The sequence below is a fragment of the Onthophagus taurus genome, chromosome 1, assembly GCF_036711975.1.
Source record: "Onthophagus taurus isolate NC chromosome 1, IU_Otau_3.0, whole genome shotgun sequence".
Lineage (NCBI taxonomy): Eukaryota > Metazoa > Arthropoda > Insecta > Coleoptera > Scarabaeidae > Onthophagus > Onthophagus taurus.
This window is the reverse complement of record NC_091966.1, coordinates 24428331-24447440: the sequence shown is the minus strand read 5'-3', so window position 1 is coordinate 24447440 and position 19110 is coordinate 24428331. Positions and strand designations below refer to the sequence as shown.

The 19110-nt window shown below is 31.6% G+C and overlaps 1 protein-coding gene across 1 annotated transcript; it reads right to left on the bottom strand.

Annotated features, from left to right (window-relative positions):
* Positions 1–1212: 1212 nt before the first annotated feature.
* Positions 1213–18304, bottom strand: LOC111416552 (peptide transporter family 1-like). Its single transcript, XM_023048609.2, has 9 exons — positions 18215–18304; positions 17194–17228; positions 11162–11240; positions 10597–11097; positions 10461–10543; positions 9661–10397; positions 3294–3516; positions 1501–1737; positions 1213–1448 (listed from the first exon to the last, which is right to left on the bottom strand). Exons 1-9 carry the CDS (start codon positions 18228–18230, stop codon positions 1281–1283), a joined length of 2079 nt encoding a protein of 692 aa, XP_022904377.2. The 5' UTR covers positions 18231–18304; the 3' UTR covers positions 1213–1280.
* Positions 18305–19110: the final 806 nt, after the last annotated feature.

Genomic DNA, 19110 nt, shown 5'->3' with positions numbered 1-19110 from the left:
ATACCATCCGAATAGAAAGAAAGCATGACAATACCAGTATTCAAAAAGAGGTGCAAGACACCTATGGAATTCTATATTTATTACTATTATCCTTTATTTTACATGGATATCGTACGAAGAATTAAATTTTAGCAGTAGAGTCTCGTTAGAGATTTTATCAATTAAAAACATTCCCAATTTAATAATTTTGCCAAAAGGAAGAAGGTATTTTAAGTTATGTAAAGAAAATTACTCAGTAATTTATTAGGCTAATAAACTATAAGAACGACAAGAAAAATAAAACTCGCGATTACTATCAATTATCTTCATATAAAAACAATTTAATAACACGTTCTTAATGGTACTTATTTCGAATGATCTTGTGTCGTTTAATACTTGCACTTTTATTTTACGATGGAGTGGAATTTCGTCTTTTGCGTCAGCATTGTTGATAGTACCTTTTGATTTAATAGACTGTTTATGATGTTTTGTGGATGGAATATTTACTTTTGCGTCAGAATTAACAAACATATTAGGATAAATTTCCTGCCACAGGAACCATTTATCAATTTTACAAAAAGAAACAATTTTACCGCATTTTTTGGATTTGTTAGTTGTTGTTGTTTATTAGTAGCTGTTAATATAATTTTAATATAGTCGGGAAATTAATTATTTGAAATTGATTTATTTTCTTTCTAGATAAAATGGAAAAATTTATTACGTCACCTTTTTAAAAACATCTGTTTACGAAACCTTTATGGTTTCAAATCAGTTTTTACATAATTTGTAAATGTTTTTGATAGGATTGTACACATTCCGCACATAATTAGTGTATTTTAGTTTCGTTCAAAATTTAGTCCAATATTTTTGTCGAAGTCAAATATCTTTCAAATGAAGAGGTCAATGTCAAAAATTTCTATTTATGTTTTAATTTCTGTACTGTAAAACGATATTTGCGATATTTATTATTACCAACTGATTATAATCAAAACTGTCGATGAAACTTGTAAAATTTCGTAAAACATCCTATCGTTGAGAAGCTTGAAATAGATTTTTTTCTAATAGATAATTGATAACAAAAATTCTATCTAATTTTTATCTATCTTTTTTTCATTATTATTTTTTTTTATCTATCATCTTTTATAAAGACTATATTTGACGTCACGGTCACTTAAATTCTGAAAAGGAAAAAGGAAACATCCAAACTGTGTGATAAATAAATAACACTCAAAATTTACCATTTACCTAAATTTATTTTGAATAAAAATTAAAAAAAAATATCCATTAATTATTCATAATAACTAATCGTTGTGATTATAACCATCATTATCAGTACCATTCAACTCTTTTTTCTTTCCATCATCTTCTTCGTCATCGTCTCTCACAACATAAGTATAACGATACGCCATAAAAGCAAATAGAGCCATATCAACAATCATCAACGAAGCGTATAAGAAAAATGCTGAGGACTAAAACCAAATATATTAAAAATTAATTTGTGTATTAATTTCCAGAAATTACCTCATCATCAAAAGATTGTAATGCTTCAATAATAACAACTATAAGATTTCCGAAAGCTGTTGTTAATAACCATCCAGCTTGAACGACCGATTTCATACTTTTCGGTGCTTGATTGTACGCAAATTCCAAACCTGTGATGGAGTACATAATTTCTCCCATAGTAATGATGATGTATTGTGGTAGTTGCCATAACATATGGACTTTATTGGGTTCTGTTATTTCGATGATATCTATATTCTAAACGTAGTTACAAAAATTAAGAAAAATTAGTTATTCGCAATAAGTTAACAAATTGAAATTATAATACATGTTCTTGAAATACTAAAACGGGATATGTATCACAATTTAAAGTCGACGAAATAAGTGGTTGTTTCAGTTTCCTGTTATACATATTGCTCCGATCACCTTAAACACCACAAATAAGGTGAAGGTTAAGCGATTTTAAATCAACGACCTCGTTCAACCAATGCAAAGTGGAACAAGAAAAATTTAAAAATCATATTAAACGAAAAACTGTACTGTTATATATTAAGAAAAATGTCTACGAATATGCCCCATTATGTGCCTTCTAAGGTAGCTGCAGTCTGTGAAATTACACGATCTCTTATTATATATATCAAAGGTGGCCTTCACTTGTATTTCATAAAAGAATCTGGTATTAGAAGGGTTAATCATCAACTAGTGTGATGTAGTTTGTGAAAGTATAGTAAAAAATTTGTTTTACTTTGGAAACTATAGCGTATGAAATGTATACCTTTCCCCGCCGTATAAGTAGAACACTGTAGGTACCAGCGATTTTCTTGCTAGTTTTTACATGAACTTTAAAAAGCGAGTTTTCGTCCTTTCTGTTATATTTATACAAATCTTAGTATTGTTGCAAAATTAATAACATCATTATAATCTAAATATTGTTGGCTTTGCTATCCAAAGATATTCTGAGTCTGTGGAAGATATGAACAAAGAAATTTAGGCACAAAACTACTATCACAAAAGTTTCACAGTATTTTGAAACAAAATGAAATAAAAACACATGTTATAGATTATCTTATAGATACCCCGGTTCAAATAACTGTAAACAAATTTCCGTAAAAAATTAATAGTTATCTAAAAAATCGGGATTCTAGATCGGAATCCCCCCCTTAACAAAAATACTACGGCCGGCGTTATAATTTTTGTAGCAATAAAATACGAGATAAACAAATCGTGTTCTTTTGTTGAATACATTTTAATTGGCAAACATGATTTCGGTGTCTAACAATGTTGAAATTTTCAGAGGTAAAATTACATTGAAACATTTAAAGACAAATAATTCGGAAACTGATTGCTTTGACCAGAATAAACAACCTTTCTTCGTAAAATTCATGTTCATGAAGGTGTACGACTTTTAAAGGTCGTAATTCATTGACAAAAAAGTATGGGTGGTTACAGCACTGTAGTAAATAAAGGCCTTATTGCGACTTCTACGACTATTCACAGAAAAGACTATGTAAAAGTCTTTTCTGTTTACACCTTAAAAGTTATTAAGAAATTAAAGAACAAAAACAACGTTAACCTTGCGACATATTTCATTGCCTCAGTTTTGAGGTTTCCCGTTAATTTTCCTATACATGACCAATGTAATAAACGAATAATTAAATTTAATTAAAGTTCTACATGATTTTGCACGGAATGTTTGGGTATAGAACCCAAATGATGGTATCATTGTTATCATATTTAAAAAAATAATTTAACAACGATTATTTAGAAAAGTACGGTTAAAATACAACTTAAAATTATATAAAAAATATACTTACAAATAAGGTATTGTTATCTGAATAAGCTAGAATGGCATAAACTCCACCGAGTTTCGAGTCCAAATATTTTTCCGAATTTCCAACCCATACATATAGATCACCAGGACTAAATTCATATTGTTCGTTATCACCAATATCGCTCGTTTGGTGAAGATGGCGAATTTTGTTGTAATATCTAACGTTTAGATTGCTTATATCATTATTCATTGTGTTAACTAATGTCCTATAAAAAAGAAAGTAGTTTAATATAGTTATTGCAAATCTTAGAGTAAAAGTGTAAATATAATAAAACCGTATAGAATCATATTTTTTTTATTACAAAATCATGCGATAACATTAAATTTATCTAAACTTCTTTTAGTATCATGGAAATCAATCAGTTGTAATCGCTTTGATTTCTTATTAATTGGAATTTGATGAATTGCTTAATTTACTTGTTTTGATTCAAATTAGTTGTAAGAGGAAAAAAATTTTTAAATACTCAATTATTACCACTCAACAAATTACCAATTCCCATCGTAAAATCATTTTTAACATCTGTGTAATCACAGTTTTGTATAAATAATTTCGTGTTTAGTATGACGTTATAATTGCTAGCAACGATATAACCGATAAAAATTCCGACTTTAATTCGTGGTCAAAGTAATTGTGAATACTTTTGTTGAATTGCCTGCTTTAACGTATTTCGCAACCTTGTTTTTTATTTAAATGCTGTAATTTAAGGAATGATTCGAAGTGATTTATGTTAGAGAAAGTAAAGGTTGGTACTAAGAAGAGGGAGAGAAAAAGGAGGGAGACGTGACAGTTAGAGAAAGAAGTTCTTGTTATAAGTTTTGTATGTGTATTCAGTTAAATATTAAATAAAGTAATAATACGAAAAGTGGAGTTATTTTAAATAACCTTTAATAATTTAAAGATTAGAGAGATAAACTCAATTTTGAAAACTTATAAAAGAATAATCGAACATAATAACATTGTAGGAAATCAACTTAGCACTGCTTGATTTATCCAATCTAACTGATTTAACCAACGTAATAACTTATTCTTGGACTATTTCAGCTACCTCTTTAAACGCAATTTTAAGTAACCTCGACCTTTTGAAAGTTTGCAATAGCCTCACTGGCTTTTCAGTTTGGTATTTTTCCTGAGATAGAAATGTAATCGATATGTTGAGAAATAGTAAATCACTGTTCGTTTTGGTCTAAATGATGATAAAGCATGTTTCTAATCTGTTAATTACTCCGTTAATTAAGTTACTAAACCACTGTCCGGGTACTAAAACATTGTGTCCGGGAATAGCTTGTAACAGGTCAATATCAAGAAACTAACTAGTCTTAACTATTAGACTAATAATATATATGGATATACCAGGTGTTTCATTTAAAATGACATATGCTTATATCTCAAAAACAAAAACTGGAATCGAAAATGTTTCAAGTAAACATTTTTTGGTGAAGAGAAGGGGGACACATTGTACACATGAACAGAATTTTTTTCAGGGTTGCCTAAAGGCATATCCTTTTTTTCTTTCAAAGTTTTAAAGAACTTGACAAAATCGTCATAACGTGCACTACTGATCACATGAAAATCCTCGTTGGCTAAGACAAGTTGATCATCAAAAACCTTGGTCAGTTAATGTCTAGCGTGGCATTGTTGGCAATAAAATAATTGGACCTTTTTTTATTGATGGCAATTTGAATGGCAGAAAGTATCGGAATTCTTTGTTGAACGATTTACCGGTTTTGTTGGAAGACCTTACTCTGGAACGAAGACTTGCGCTATGGTATCAGCATGATGGATGTCCATCTCATTATGCTCTAGCCGCAAGAGAAGTTTTAGACGAAATGTGTCCTGAAAAATGGATAACACGAAATGGACCGGTGAATTGGCCAGCTAGATCACCCGATTTAACTTCTCCCGATTTTTTTTTTGGGGTTACCTCAAAGAGAAAGTTTACAACCAGGTTCTAACAACACCAAACGATATGAAAAATCGTATGAGAGCAGCTTGCGAATCAATAACTGAAGAAATGCTTGGCAATGTGCAGAGAACGTTTTCAATGAGAATTCAGAAATGTTTAGAAGTGAATGGTCATCATTTTGAGCATTTAATCGATGTATAAAGGTAACTTTATAAATTTTAATCAATGTTCTAAGGTGATTTCAAAAATTAAGAAGAATTTTAGTACTATTTTACGATTAATTAAATCGTTTTTTTATTAATTAAATTTTTTTAAATACATTTTGAAAAATGTTGTGTTATTTTCCTTTTTGTAGATATCTTCATAACGCAGAATTTAAGAAAAAAAATTTTTAAGCAAAAAATGCTTAGGTTGTCAAGTTATTCAAGACGTTGAATGAAAAAAGTATATGTCCGATTTGAAAAAATTAAAATGACGTCAGAAGGGCCTTTAGGCAACCCTGAAAAAAATCTGCTCATGTGTACCCTGTGCCCCCCTTTTCACCAAAAAAAGTTTACTTGAAACTTTTTTTCGATTCGAGTTTTGGTTTTCGAGATATAAGCATATGTTATTTTAAATGAAACACCCTGTATTATATTGGTTGTATTGTCAAAATCTTTGAATATTTGCTTAAAAATTAATTATTTCTGTCTATTTATATCAAAAAATTGAATATGCAATAGTCACTCGGTAGTCTCGACTTGGTAGTTTTTAAAATATTCCTAAAAACTAGGAGTTTGAACGTTTGAACAAAGAAATTTAGGCAGAGTACTATCATAAAACTTTCACAGATCGAAAGCCACAACAAATTCACATCAAAACTATTCTGAAGGCAGATGAAATCTCATTTCTCAAAATAAGTTCGAACGTTGCTTAGATGCAAAATCACAGAATAATAATGAGTGGTTAAACCCGGTAATTTAGAATTTCTCTCTGAAACGTTTACAATACAAAACTTTTAATAACGGATTTATACTAATTTTCAAGATTATGTATGTGACAGAAGTAATAATTAGCCAACAAGCAGAATTACAAACGCACAGCCACAATGAGATCTGCGTTAGGCGAGCAAGAATACGTTCGCCCAATTTCGCAAGAAATCCAAACAACGTATTAAAGAGACGAAAGGCCAAACTTGCATAATATGTACAACCTATTGTCCAGAAATAGCAAATTAACTGTAAATACTTGCATTACAAAGTTTATTATAATAATAATAATAATAAAGGCCTTTATGGCATATGTTGATATATTAATAGAAAACTCTTCGAAAATGAGTATTAGTTTGCGTATATATCCTTATTACTCACCACTGCCCCACAGAGGAACAAGAGGAGGATGTCAAAGAAATGGTAAAACCTACCATTTCTTAAAGGAAGTTTATGATGTGACATCAAAATAATCCTGGAAGATATGAATGCCAAACTGGAAAAGAGGTGCAGTTTACATGTACGATTCATTGCTTGAAGAAAGGTATGTGAATGGAGAATTTCACATAATTTTCAATGGAGAATGAATAAAGGGGATATCTAGGAGAATATCGAAAAATAATGTAATCTATAGATTTATAAAAATAAAACAAGTTTATATAGAAACGAACAAGGTCAAATAGTCAACAGAAATATAATATATTTCTGAGGAGAGAATCGAAATTGAAACACTGCAAGATAAAGGTAGGACCCGGAGAAAGAAAATACAGAACTTTCAACAATACAAGAAATTAGAAAAGCAAGAAATGCTCAAAAAATAAGAAACCAACAGGCGTTGATGAAATACCTTCACAAATATATGCCGGTTGAAAAGTTTTTATCCATGGGGTTGGAACTGAGGTCGGATGGAACGGAAAACAAATCCTACATCGCACATACCAACATCAAAAAACATCCATCGTAACGAAAATCTTGGAGTGTATAAGACAATTATAAGACTTATTATAAGTTACGAATGACGTAAAGCACAAGAAATAAATTAAGAATATTTGAATGGAAAGTATTAAGTAGAATAGTGAAGTCGATCAAAGAAATCAAGATATAACAACGAATTGTATCAAATCGTCGGAGAAGCATCCCTTCGCACAGTTCGTTAGACTTCAAATACTGCAATGGGGTGGACATGTTAGCAGGAGAAAAGAAAAGAGATTACCAAACAGAACTCTTAACGCAGCGAAAGCGTCTCAAAAACACTACGAATAGGGCTTGCAATACCGGACCAAAACCTCAATACCGGTATGCGGTATTCAAAATTTTTAAAACCGGGATACCCGTATTAATACCGGTATTACTATAAAAAAGTTTACTCACTAAATTACAATCACTAGATAGATATCTATTATATTAACAGGTTAATTCCTACTATATTTTTAGATTGGCAAAAAAGCATAAGATACAGAATTTGAGAAGATAATCAAAAAATGGAAAGATATTAGGAATCTGTACAAAGTACCAATAAACTTAAAGGTCTGGATACCATTATTGTTTTGTTGTCTTTCACTTGGTCCAAAGGTTCAACTTCACAGCCGCGTCAAAAAATGAAATTACACTTCATCATCTGAAGCTCGAAAGTAGTTCTTCTATCAGATCTTTATAGTTAATGCTTGCTTCATGATTTCCCTAAAAATTTTGCGCAACAAATTCAACTTTTCTTCGAATATGTTATCTTTCAACAATTCCCTGATGTGACGTCCGACGAAAATTTCTTCATTTATTTTTGCGTCACTAACTTTAGGACATTTTTCTTCCAAGTAAAACCTGAACGGTTTTGGTTCATGGCTTTGACAATTTTTTTTATTAAACCTACTGTTTTATGTAAAGGTGGTAAAAGTACTCTGGTGGGCTCGACAAGGGTGTGTAAAACAGTTCTTTCTCTCTCACGCTTTAGCCAGTCTTTCTTGCGTAAATAATTGTTTCGATATTTGCTGCCTCACTCGTATAGAAAGTAACAAAACTTTTTAAAACACAGTTGCAATCTTAGAAGTAAAGTTATGACTTTTAAGACACCGCATAGTTTAAATGAAAATGTGTTATACTGGATATTTTCTAGCACCAAGTTCATGTTTTCGTAAGTTTCTTTCATACTGAAAGCATGTGCTACCGGAATAGAGGGAAATCTATTTCCAGTATGTGATAGTACTGCTTTTAAACTGGTTTTTGATGAGTCTATAATCAAACGACAATCTTGTATTTCAAATTTAATATCTATCAAGTTCATGGCCGAAGTCATATCATAGCAATAAATAAATTTTTTTGTTGTGCAAAATATTTTGTTAGTTCTTCGCTACGGCTAGAAAAACGACACACCTTAGTATCTGGATGAAGCAAATTCCATTCTTTCAATCTAGCTCCAAATAGTTCAGACTGCTTTTTTGATAATTTTAAGTCACGAACCAGACCGTTCAGATCAGCTTGAATTAGTAAATGAGATTCCTTACTATCAGATACATAGGTTGGATCATGAATTTCATATGCAATTACTCTATATGAAGGCAAATTGATGGCATCATTTGCAGTGTCATTTGTCTGATCTGGCACTGTAGGTATAGGTAAATCAGCACTATGAGGAAGTGGTCGTGTTGTAGAGCGTACATTTTCATATTTCACATGTTTAGCGCCACATTTATACCTTTATTAGTCAGGCAAAAGTAGCAATCAAAAACGTGGTCTACAGACTCTGTCCAAATCATGGATTTTCCGAAAGCCATATATTGCGTTTCTTTTGCCCAAGCTGCAAGGTCTTGAGATCTTGAGAGAAGCCAAAATAATCACGATACAACTGCTATACCTGTTCAATCAAATTTCGTCGTTGACATTTAAAAGTTGCTTCACAACATACGTAGCAAAAACTGTTAGGATGATTGATACACTGCCTGCGCATATTGGGAAACTAACAACGATTAGCTTATGTTATGCTAAACTCACAATTAAGCATTGTTTTGAATGAAAAGTTGATGCAATTCGACATACGTACAGTAGTAGGTATTAGCGGAAAATACAGCTAAATCATGAGTGGATGTCATAACAAATCTGTGGGTGACAGAATCAAAATAATTTGTGTTTTGTATTGAGGGTATGTAGTAAAGTAATAATTAGCATTCAGAATCCATGTGGCAAAAACCTTGTCGATCAATGTAATTGGAATCTCATGGGTATTGTCACTATTGAAAAGTATCTGTAATATTTCTACAGACGGATTTAGTCCAAAAGTTAATATAGAGCTATCAATTCAAAACGCTAAAAGAAATGAAGTTTGGTCGAAGGCTGGTTTGGCTCGTTTGGTTGAAGTTACTTCGTATAATCTAGAAAGTAAATATTTGCAAAATTCCTGAATCACGGTGTACAAAAAAAACAAGCTCATATTTGCTTTTTTCACAATCTTTTTGATCAATATCAAACAAGAAACTAAAACACTTACCTAAATCTTGGATATCCATTATTAACATTTTTCTCATTACTGTCAATAAACTCTGTAAAATTATGCGGATTTTGAAAGTAATACCCAACTGCTTCATTTTCCCGAACCGAAAAAGTTCCCTTGTCACTATAGTCATCGCATGTATAACTGTAGCTGTATTCGATTTCCTTGGTGATTTTAAAATCTGTGTTTTCATAAAATTTATTTGATTCTATTTCAACAATTCCCATCGGCGAATTTGTTGAAAATGTTAAAGTACATGGCATGTTGTTATAGATTCTAATATGACCAATTCCATCCGTGGGTTGTACAGGCATTTCATTCTCCAATGCCAGCGAAATTGATGCTGATACGAAAAATGCAACGGCGGCCAATAAACCACCGGCGACGAGTCTTTGTAGCGGTGTTTTTAAAACGCCGAATTTATTGAAAAGCGGATAGATCAAGTATTGAAAGACTGGGATAAATATCAAAATGAGTAAAGGATTGACGACTTGCATCTGATCTGGAAGGATGTTGTAAAAACCGATGTCGCCGGTCATCATTCGTGCTTGGAACGTCCAACCACTTCCTTGTTGTTCAAAAAGTGCCCAAAAAACTGGAAGAGGAAGATAAAGGAACAAAACTTTTAGTAAATCTTTTACGTCATTAACTAATTTTGTTCCGTGTTTTGCTTCAGCGTAATCTAACCAATGTTCTTTGCTTCCACTAGATTTTCTTTTTTCGCTTATTGCACTCTAAAAATTATAAAAATATTTAAGAATTTTGACAAAAATATTAACAATTTAAATTTAACTTACCCCAATACATTTTGATACTTTAATAACCATGTTACCTTCGGGTTTTCTTATAATATATGACGGTTTACCAATTACAAATATTACTAAAAAATTATTATGTGCATAACCAAATCCTTTAAGGATTTTTAAAACTTACCTAGAGAAATCAACATTAAACCAGCTGGTAAACCAAAAGATCCAGTAAAACAAGTATCGTCGTTAAAACAAGACGATTCTCTAACCAAAGGGGTAATTATAGTTGACAATAAACTTCCGGCGTTAATTGCAAAATAAAATAAGGAGAAGAATTTAGCTAAATGGAGAGCTTGCTCTGGTAATTTAAATTGATCCCCTCCAAAAGCGGCAACGCACGGCTTTATACCACCGGTACCCACAGCGATAAGAAATAGGCCTATCAAAGAAAATACTTCGGTATCCATATCGACCGGTGGAGCTGCCGCCAAAGATAAGACAACATTTCCTATGGCGTAGACAATAGATAACCAGAAAATTGTGTAGAATTTTCCTAACCAACTATCCGCGATCATAGCTCCAAACACAGGAAAGAAATAAACCATAAAAGCAAAGGTGTGGTAAATGATTTTTGCATCGGATTTGCTGTAGAGGATAATATCCGTCAGGTATATACTAAGAACAGCTAAAAATTAAAAAAAGGAAAATGTTTAGATTTAAATGGACAAAAAGGCGTTTCTAATTTTTACCTCGCATGCCATAGTAACTGAATCTTTCGCAAAATTCATTTCCAACTATGAAAAATACGGATTTAGGATACTTTTGTTTCTGTAACAATTAATTATTAAAATACTTTATTAATGCTCTCATAGCAATTGGTATAATAGATATCAAAATGAATGAAATACGCCGAATATTTACATAAACTTTTGTGTGACATTGTAAATACATCGATTCCGCTCAATTGCAACACATCGAGATCGAGACATTTTGTATATTTTAAATTAAAATAATTGTGCCTTAGGATTACACTAGGTTACAGCGCGACATTGATGCACTACGTCTTTATTGCAGCTCAAATTTCATGACACCGAACCTTGAAATGTTATTTCTTTTACAAGGAAGATGACTACGATCAGATACGATTACAGCATGGGTGACAAGAGTGACTCAGGTCAGGGGCCTAGGTGTCACATTTGATGTCAAAGTAATGTTTGAGGGCCACGTTGACGGAGTTGCTGCAAAGGTTTAGCGCATACTTGACTTTGTTATGAGGGTCACACGAAATTTTACAAGTATTTATGCAACAAGAACTTTGTATTTTGCGTATGTACTTATGTACATAGCGTTTTAAGCTTCTTCAGCTCCGTTTGGAATCCCTAATATGAAATACCTACATATTAAAGAAATTCGTAAAACATCTAAGCTATAAAAACAACATCGATCTCCTTCAACTTCTTATCGCTCCGTCAGTGTCATTCATGTGGAGATGCTTTAACATTCCATAAAATCATTTGTTCAAAATCTGCCCAAAAACTGGGAGAGAAAGGTAAAGATATCATATACATAGTACCAGAACTGAAAGGATTCCAAAGACATTCCTAAAATATCTAAGCTTTAAAAGTAACATTGATTACAATGATTACATAGCAGCCTGCGCCTACTTCAAGTTCGTATCGTCCAGACAGCGTCGTTGTAGAGACGGTTTAACATTCCATAAAATCATTAATAGTAGTATTCCAGAACGTATTCCAGGACCATCCAAGACTCTCCCGTACTGAGAATGGCACGCACGTGCAAACACGATAACGATTCGAGCTATCGTCATGAGCCGAAACACGTAGAGTTTAAAAAATACGAATCCAATGATTGCTCGCAACCAGTAAACAAACATTTTAGGCATAGGACATTTTACATAAAGTTGATCCAAAATTTTTCATAAAATTCAAAAATTAATTCATATGTTAGGGCTGCCAATTGAAAAAATTGACTTTAAGGGCTTCTCTTAAGTTCAACTTTGATATAATTTGAACACCCTGTATAGCATTTCAAAGAACTTTACTACTGCTTACTGATTTTCCGATAATAGATAACCACCACAACATTCCCAACACCAAATTTTTCTTTCCGGCGGTCAGAGTAGATGATTTATAAATTATTGAAAGTAATGTTGTAGCTGACATTTTTGATTTAAAAAAATGAATATCTCAAAAATGACTTATTATAGGTATAGGGTATGTAACATACCAGTGGCTTAAAATTGATTGGTGTTCCATTTGAAATATGAAAATTGTTACCACTTCCGATGTAACCACAAGTACGCGGAACCTCAAAATATTTTAGTTAAAAAACTCGCATCAAACATCATAAGTCCGCAAATTTTCAAACCCCCACTTCATTTGGTTCGCAATATTGTTCTAATGGACGGTCGTTGTGAACCCTGTATAAGTACGTACATAATAATGCGTACTTATAATAAATAAACAATTTATCAACTTTTAAAAAAAGACATAGATACCTATATTTTCTAAATATTTTCTTTATAAGTTCAAATTAAATAAATCCTATAAAATATTATCACATAGATACTATAAATCTGTAAGCCCAACTAAAAGAAACACATTGGGTTGATTTAACTCAAGAGCTCACAAACTTCACAAGAAGGATATGAAATAAGACAAAACGACTCTCACCTTTTGCCAGACCAGCTTGAAATTAGGTATATTATGATTTTGGCTTTTTAAAAGACTAAAACAACCCTCAAAAATTGGATTAGAACAACGTTCTGAAACTGTTGTCAAACTTGGCTAATTTAGACGATTGGGAGTTTGTCAGATCATAAATAAAACTAAAATTTTAATTTTCAAAAACAGAAAATTATAGTTATTAATTTATTTTTATTTGTTGCTTATTTGCTATAAAATATAAAATGATGCAGACGATATGCAGATAGAAAATAATTGAAATTACCACTTTTCTGGACTGGCAAATCAATCCAGATCTGGTTGAATTTTTAATTTCAAGGATACATTTTAGTAAAACTAAATACAATCCCGTTAATCAGTTAGTGAAGAGAAAAGACTAGATGATTTGCTGTCAGGATATGAAATAGATCAAAAGCCCTCTAAATTTTATCGAGAAATGTTGGCTACAGTTGGAGGTAGCTAAGTGGTTAGTCATGAGTTGCTCTTGAAGTTATAGGGACGTAGAGTTGTTCAAACAATCTCAGTAGCATTACTAGCATGCGAAAAGGATAATGTTAACAATTTGCTAAATATGGCATACACAATATGGGAATCCATAATTCTTCTTCCATCTCTTTCAATATAAGATCTCGTAAATTAATAAATAAAATAGTTCTACTTCAGATCCCTTACTCATCGATAAAAATGTAAACTCTGATAATGTTAACGAAATTGTCAAGACATTGTCAGAATTTACGTTATAGTGTCAGACAATTTTGCAAACGATCAGTCAACAGTAAGCAATGATGGAGACTAGCATTAATTAAATCACAAATGATTACTAAAAGTTGTCAACCTAACCAGAAATTTTGTTCTAAATCCAGAAATCAATACAAGTCTAAATCAACTTCTAGAAATCGCTCCTTGTCACTATCCTCTCCACCTAAGCTGTATTTTTATCACAAGAAGACGTTATTAGTATTTGTTTTAGTACTAAAATCAATTTTTTGTGTCTTATTTTCATTCTTTCATTATGATGAAACCTTTTGACTGAGACCTTCATTTTCGTGTAGTTCAACTGTACTAGATATATTAATCAATGTTGTGTCATCTGCATACATTATCGTCTTACACATGTTCAGAGTTTCCGGAAGATCGTTCACATATAAAAGGAATAAAATTGGACCCAAGATGGATATCTGCGGTACACCGATTTCCACCCTTCTTATGGTCGATCTATTATTACCAACTTGGACCACCTGTCTTCGATTTTCTAGGTACCATTGAAACACTGTTATCGTGGGGTGTCTGATGCCATAATATTCCAGTTTCTTCAACAGTATCTTATGATTAACACAATCAAATGCCTTTGTAAGGTCCAACATTAGTGGTGACATTTTTTTGACTCATTAAAACCATCAATGATTTGTTCATGTAGATTAATTTTGTGGAGGATAGCCACATTGATGCTTACTGAAAACATCTTCCTTGTACAAATAGTCAAGAAGACGCGATTTCAACAGATGCTCAAAAAGTTTTGACATTGTTGGTAAGATAGCTGTTGGCCGAAAATTGTTAGAATCATTTACCTTGCATCACCATTCATCACCTTTCTTGTGTATGGGAGATATTCTCGCAATTTTTAGCACAAATGAACTGTTGAAAACATTTGTTAATAACAATATTTAATGGTTCAACAATGATGTAAGCAATAAATTTTAAAATGCTCGTTGACATACCATAATAATCTTCTGAGTGACTAATATTGAGTTGCATTATAGTATTAAATATCTCTAATTCATTCGTAGAAAACAGTACAGACGAGTTAACATTCGATTTTACACAGTTCATGTAATCACTGGGGCTATTTGGACCATCACTCATCAATGATGATGCAATTTCCAACGGTGTATGCGTGAAAAAGATGCTCAATTCTTCTGCGTTTACATCAGATTTTATTTTTTGTTTTGAACATAAGTTTATGTATCCCTTGATTACCTGCCAGGCCGCTTTAGACTTATTTCTCGCATTCATATTGTAGTTTGTATTATACTTTTGTTTAGTTTTCATTAATTCATGCCTGTATTCAGTTCTATACTTTTGATAGATATCATATGATTCAGTTGTTTTTGTTGTGTTAGCAATTGTATCAAGTATATCCAGTTTTTCTTTTATAGAATGTAGCCTTTTGTTAAACCACGGTAGTGACCTAGATGGATTCGCCGGTTGTTGTAAAGGAAAGCATTCATTAAATAAGTAGGAGTAATTATTTAATGCTAGTAGATTAAGTTTATCTTTTCTTAACCTATGTTCACTTACACATACAATTTTTATATCATGTTGTTGTAATACAATTTCTAAGCTATCTATCTTTTTTTCAATACTTTACATGTTTATACATAAAACATTGTGGCGTGTTATGTCTCTTGAGTTCATTTCTGAATTTTCCAGAAAAAATGACTAATTAATGTACCAATTGGCCAAATCATTGGATTTTTTAATTGATCAACCAAATTAAATGGAACGCCCACCTTAAAGGAGCTATATATGTCGGATCTCTTCGACTTCATTAAGTCACATTTGACGTCGTTAAATCCTTTTTCATTTAGGTATCGAGTAATATCATGTACCGAAGTGTCCTTATTTAATTTTAAAATATATAAATAAGAGTACTTGATTATAGCTTTCAAATTTGATGTTTCAGCAGAATCATGTATAAATCTATTTTTTTGTGTTTTTACTCCTTTTTCGTACCACTGTTTGAAAATTATCGTCTTCTTTCTTCTCGTCCTGTATGGGATCAGCTATTGTAGGTGTCGCTTTATTGCATGTGCATATGTATTACGAGATAGCGTAGAATTTACATTTCTCGGGCCTTTCTCAATATTAGTATCTTTTAAAATTATTATTATTTTATCTGTTTTTTCTTGACTCGGTTTTTTTTTTAATGGTGTCGTATTAGGTGGCAGTATTTGTATCTTTATGTTCTTTAAATTAATATGAGGATGTGCCGTACAATTGTCGAGAAGGAATACAATTTTTCTTTCTTTATTTTCAAATCCCTTTTCGTACGGCAAAAGACAACTTCGAAAAATTTGGAAGTCATCCACGCGGCATTCTATAGCCCTTAAAACACCGAAGTTTGTTACTTTTTACTATAACGACCAATTCTCGTATATCAGTCCCAAACATATTGGCGTAACAAAGAGTAGTAATCCGGTTCAGTACCTTTTTGTATCCAGACAGTGCAAAATTCGAATAACAGAAGGATCTGCCTGGTGTATCTCGATAATAAAGGTAGGTTTCGTCAGCATTATAGACGTTGCCTACACAGAAAATTTGGAATTTTTGTGTGTCATCAATTTTAGTGCTTTCATTATTTAGCACTATGCACCTTGTCCTTTCTTAAAAATCACGTATTTAGCGCTTTGCACCGTGTGAATCGTGTCCTCTCTTCTGTTCTTCCGTTCTGACTTTGTGTTTTGCTTTCCATCAAGATAACCATCCATCTGTTGCCTTAAATTCTTTATGTTCTAGTTTTTCCGCAATCTCTTCTGATGTCTTTTTCAATACTGCCCCTGTAACATTTACTCGTCCACTAACTACGAAAAACCATTTATCCAACGCTTCTTCAACTTCTGGATCTTTTCGATCACGATTTCGCCAGACAGGCGTTTTCTTGGACAATTTCGTTGTCCCGAAAAAAATAACGACATATAGACGAACGACAGATGGGCGCATCGCTTAAGCGATGGAAAGTGACATTATTACATAAAGGTCATAAAAATACGATCGATGATGTCAATACATATTGTACCATGTCTGGTAAATTACAATCGGTTTTTTATTGTATCGCACGAGACAACGGCCCAACGAAACGGACAACGACCAACAAGAAATCATTTCGAGGGATATTGTTCGTCCCGATTAAGCGGAAAGCTGTCTTAAGTAGGCGATTAAACTATACATTAATTAGAAAGTTTGGTTTCCGTTATTTGAAATTTATTCCAAATTAACAGCCGGTGTCTCAATTATGCGGAATCGTCTGTACTAATAAAAATATTCAAGCTCATAATGTTTATTAATATTTTACTTACTTTGACGAGGGATTCATTGTCGCTATCCTGGGAATCTACAAAAAATAGTATTTAATTTAATCATGTATGTGTACTAAATAATTAAAAAGATATGGGATTCACATATCGAATAAAAAATTTTTATTGCTTTTTTAAACAATTTGAAAAAATTTCGTTTATGACGTTATTAACATTTCTATTCAATATTCCTTATCGAGATTATGATAAAGAAGTAAGTGCACCATGGGGGATATGATTAATTTAATCTAGTTTTAAAATAATACATATCAACGTGATAAGAATCAAAAAAATAACTATCGTGATTTTTTTAAATAAATTTGAGTACAGTTAAAATAATTGAGATATTCGTTAAAGGAAAATGTAAAAACGACTACTGATAATAAATAGTTATATTAAAAAAACTTTTTTGCTGCGTCATTATTTGAAATTTTTACACGTTTATAAATGTTGATAAAAGTCATTTTATTTATCTATAACTGCTTCAAAATAAAATGCGATCATCTTCGACTTGACATATTTTACCATATCTGGTTGATTAGTATCAAACTTTATTTTTATCCTTAAATAAATCGTCTTTTTAGGAACAACAAGTGATTTCAATCTTTACAACATCCACATCATATATCTTTATTATATTCAATGTAGTATTCAAAGTAATGTTGACTTAGTTGTGATTGGAAAAGGATTTAATCTTTTTATGACAGACAGAAAGACTACGGTCGATAGTCCTTTCGGGCCAACGGTTTTTTTTATATATGTATACATACCTTTCTTTTTCTTTCTACTCTTATCTATTGTAAATTGTAAATAATTTAATTTGTTGGCCTTAATAAATTTTGTTCTCTCTTTTATGATTTGGCAAAAAGTTGGGAATAGTGATCAAAATGCTATTTTAATATATGTAAGTAATTTTTGCAAATTTGATAAAATTTTGCATTACTTGTCAAGTTTCGCCAAGTGTTGGTCATTTTACTGTTTAAAATTACTAATTATAAAATATTAATATTTAAAAAAAACTTACCGTTTGTGCATTGCATTTTAAAACGTTTTCTGGTTAAAACTCAACTGCTTTCGTTGTTCATAACTGATCACATTAACCATTTATTCACTTAGAATGAGTATTATCAGTAAGAATTCGATATGGGTTATCATTACCTTTGAGTGGTATTAATCAATTCTCATTAACATCACAACTGCAAAAATGTAAACCTAAGTACCCTTACAAGATTTGTATAAGATTAAGTGCCGCTCTATGAACAACATGCAGAACATTGTTATATGTGCGCAAATTTCGTTAAAAAATTCACCATTTTTACGTTAAAAGAAATAGATTTATGTGAAGTACTTTTCAATTCTTACTAATATGGTATATCTATATTTATAGTAGTGTGTCTATTGAGTGTATTTGTTTTATTCTATAATAACAATCGCACAAAATCTTGATCTTGAGTTTGACACGGTTTTTTAAGCAGAACTATGCAGCGCGAAGAAAGCTTTTGAAAAAAGATAAATAGCACAACATTAAGATATAAGAATTTTGAAACCTACATATTTACTGCGGACAATGTGTAATAAAACATTGTTCATAATTAAAGAGAAGATGTTTTTTTGGAATCATTTTTACATCCTCACATTTAAAGAGAAATTAAGTGCTGTAATCGTGTAAATAAATCGATATCAACATTTTGATGGATCTATACGTTTTGAGGGCCCCTGAATCCATTTCGAGTATTTTTAGCATTATATCTGAGTGTATGTGGGCATGTATGTGGACAGGATAAGTCAAAAGTACAATTATCTGTGACTATGAAAGCTATTAGATTAAAATCGTAGATGTCTATAGTTTCAGGGCTAAAAATTATTGATCGTAATTTAGTTTTTGAGTTATTTTATTTTAAAAGTTCTTTATATTTGAAT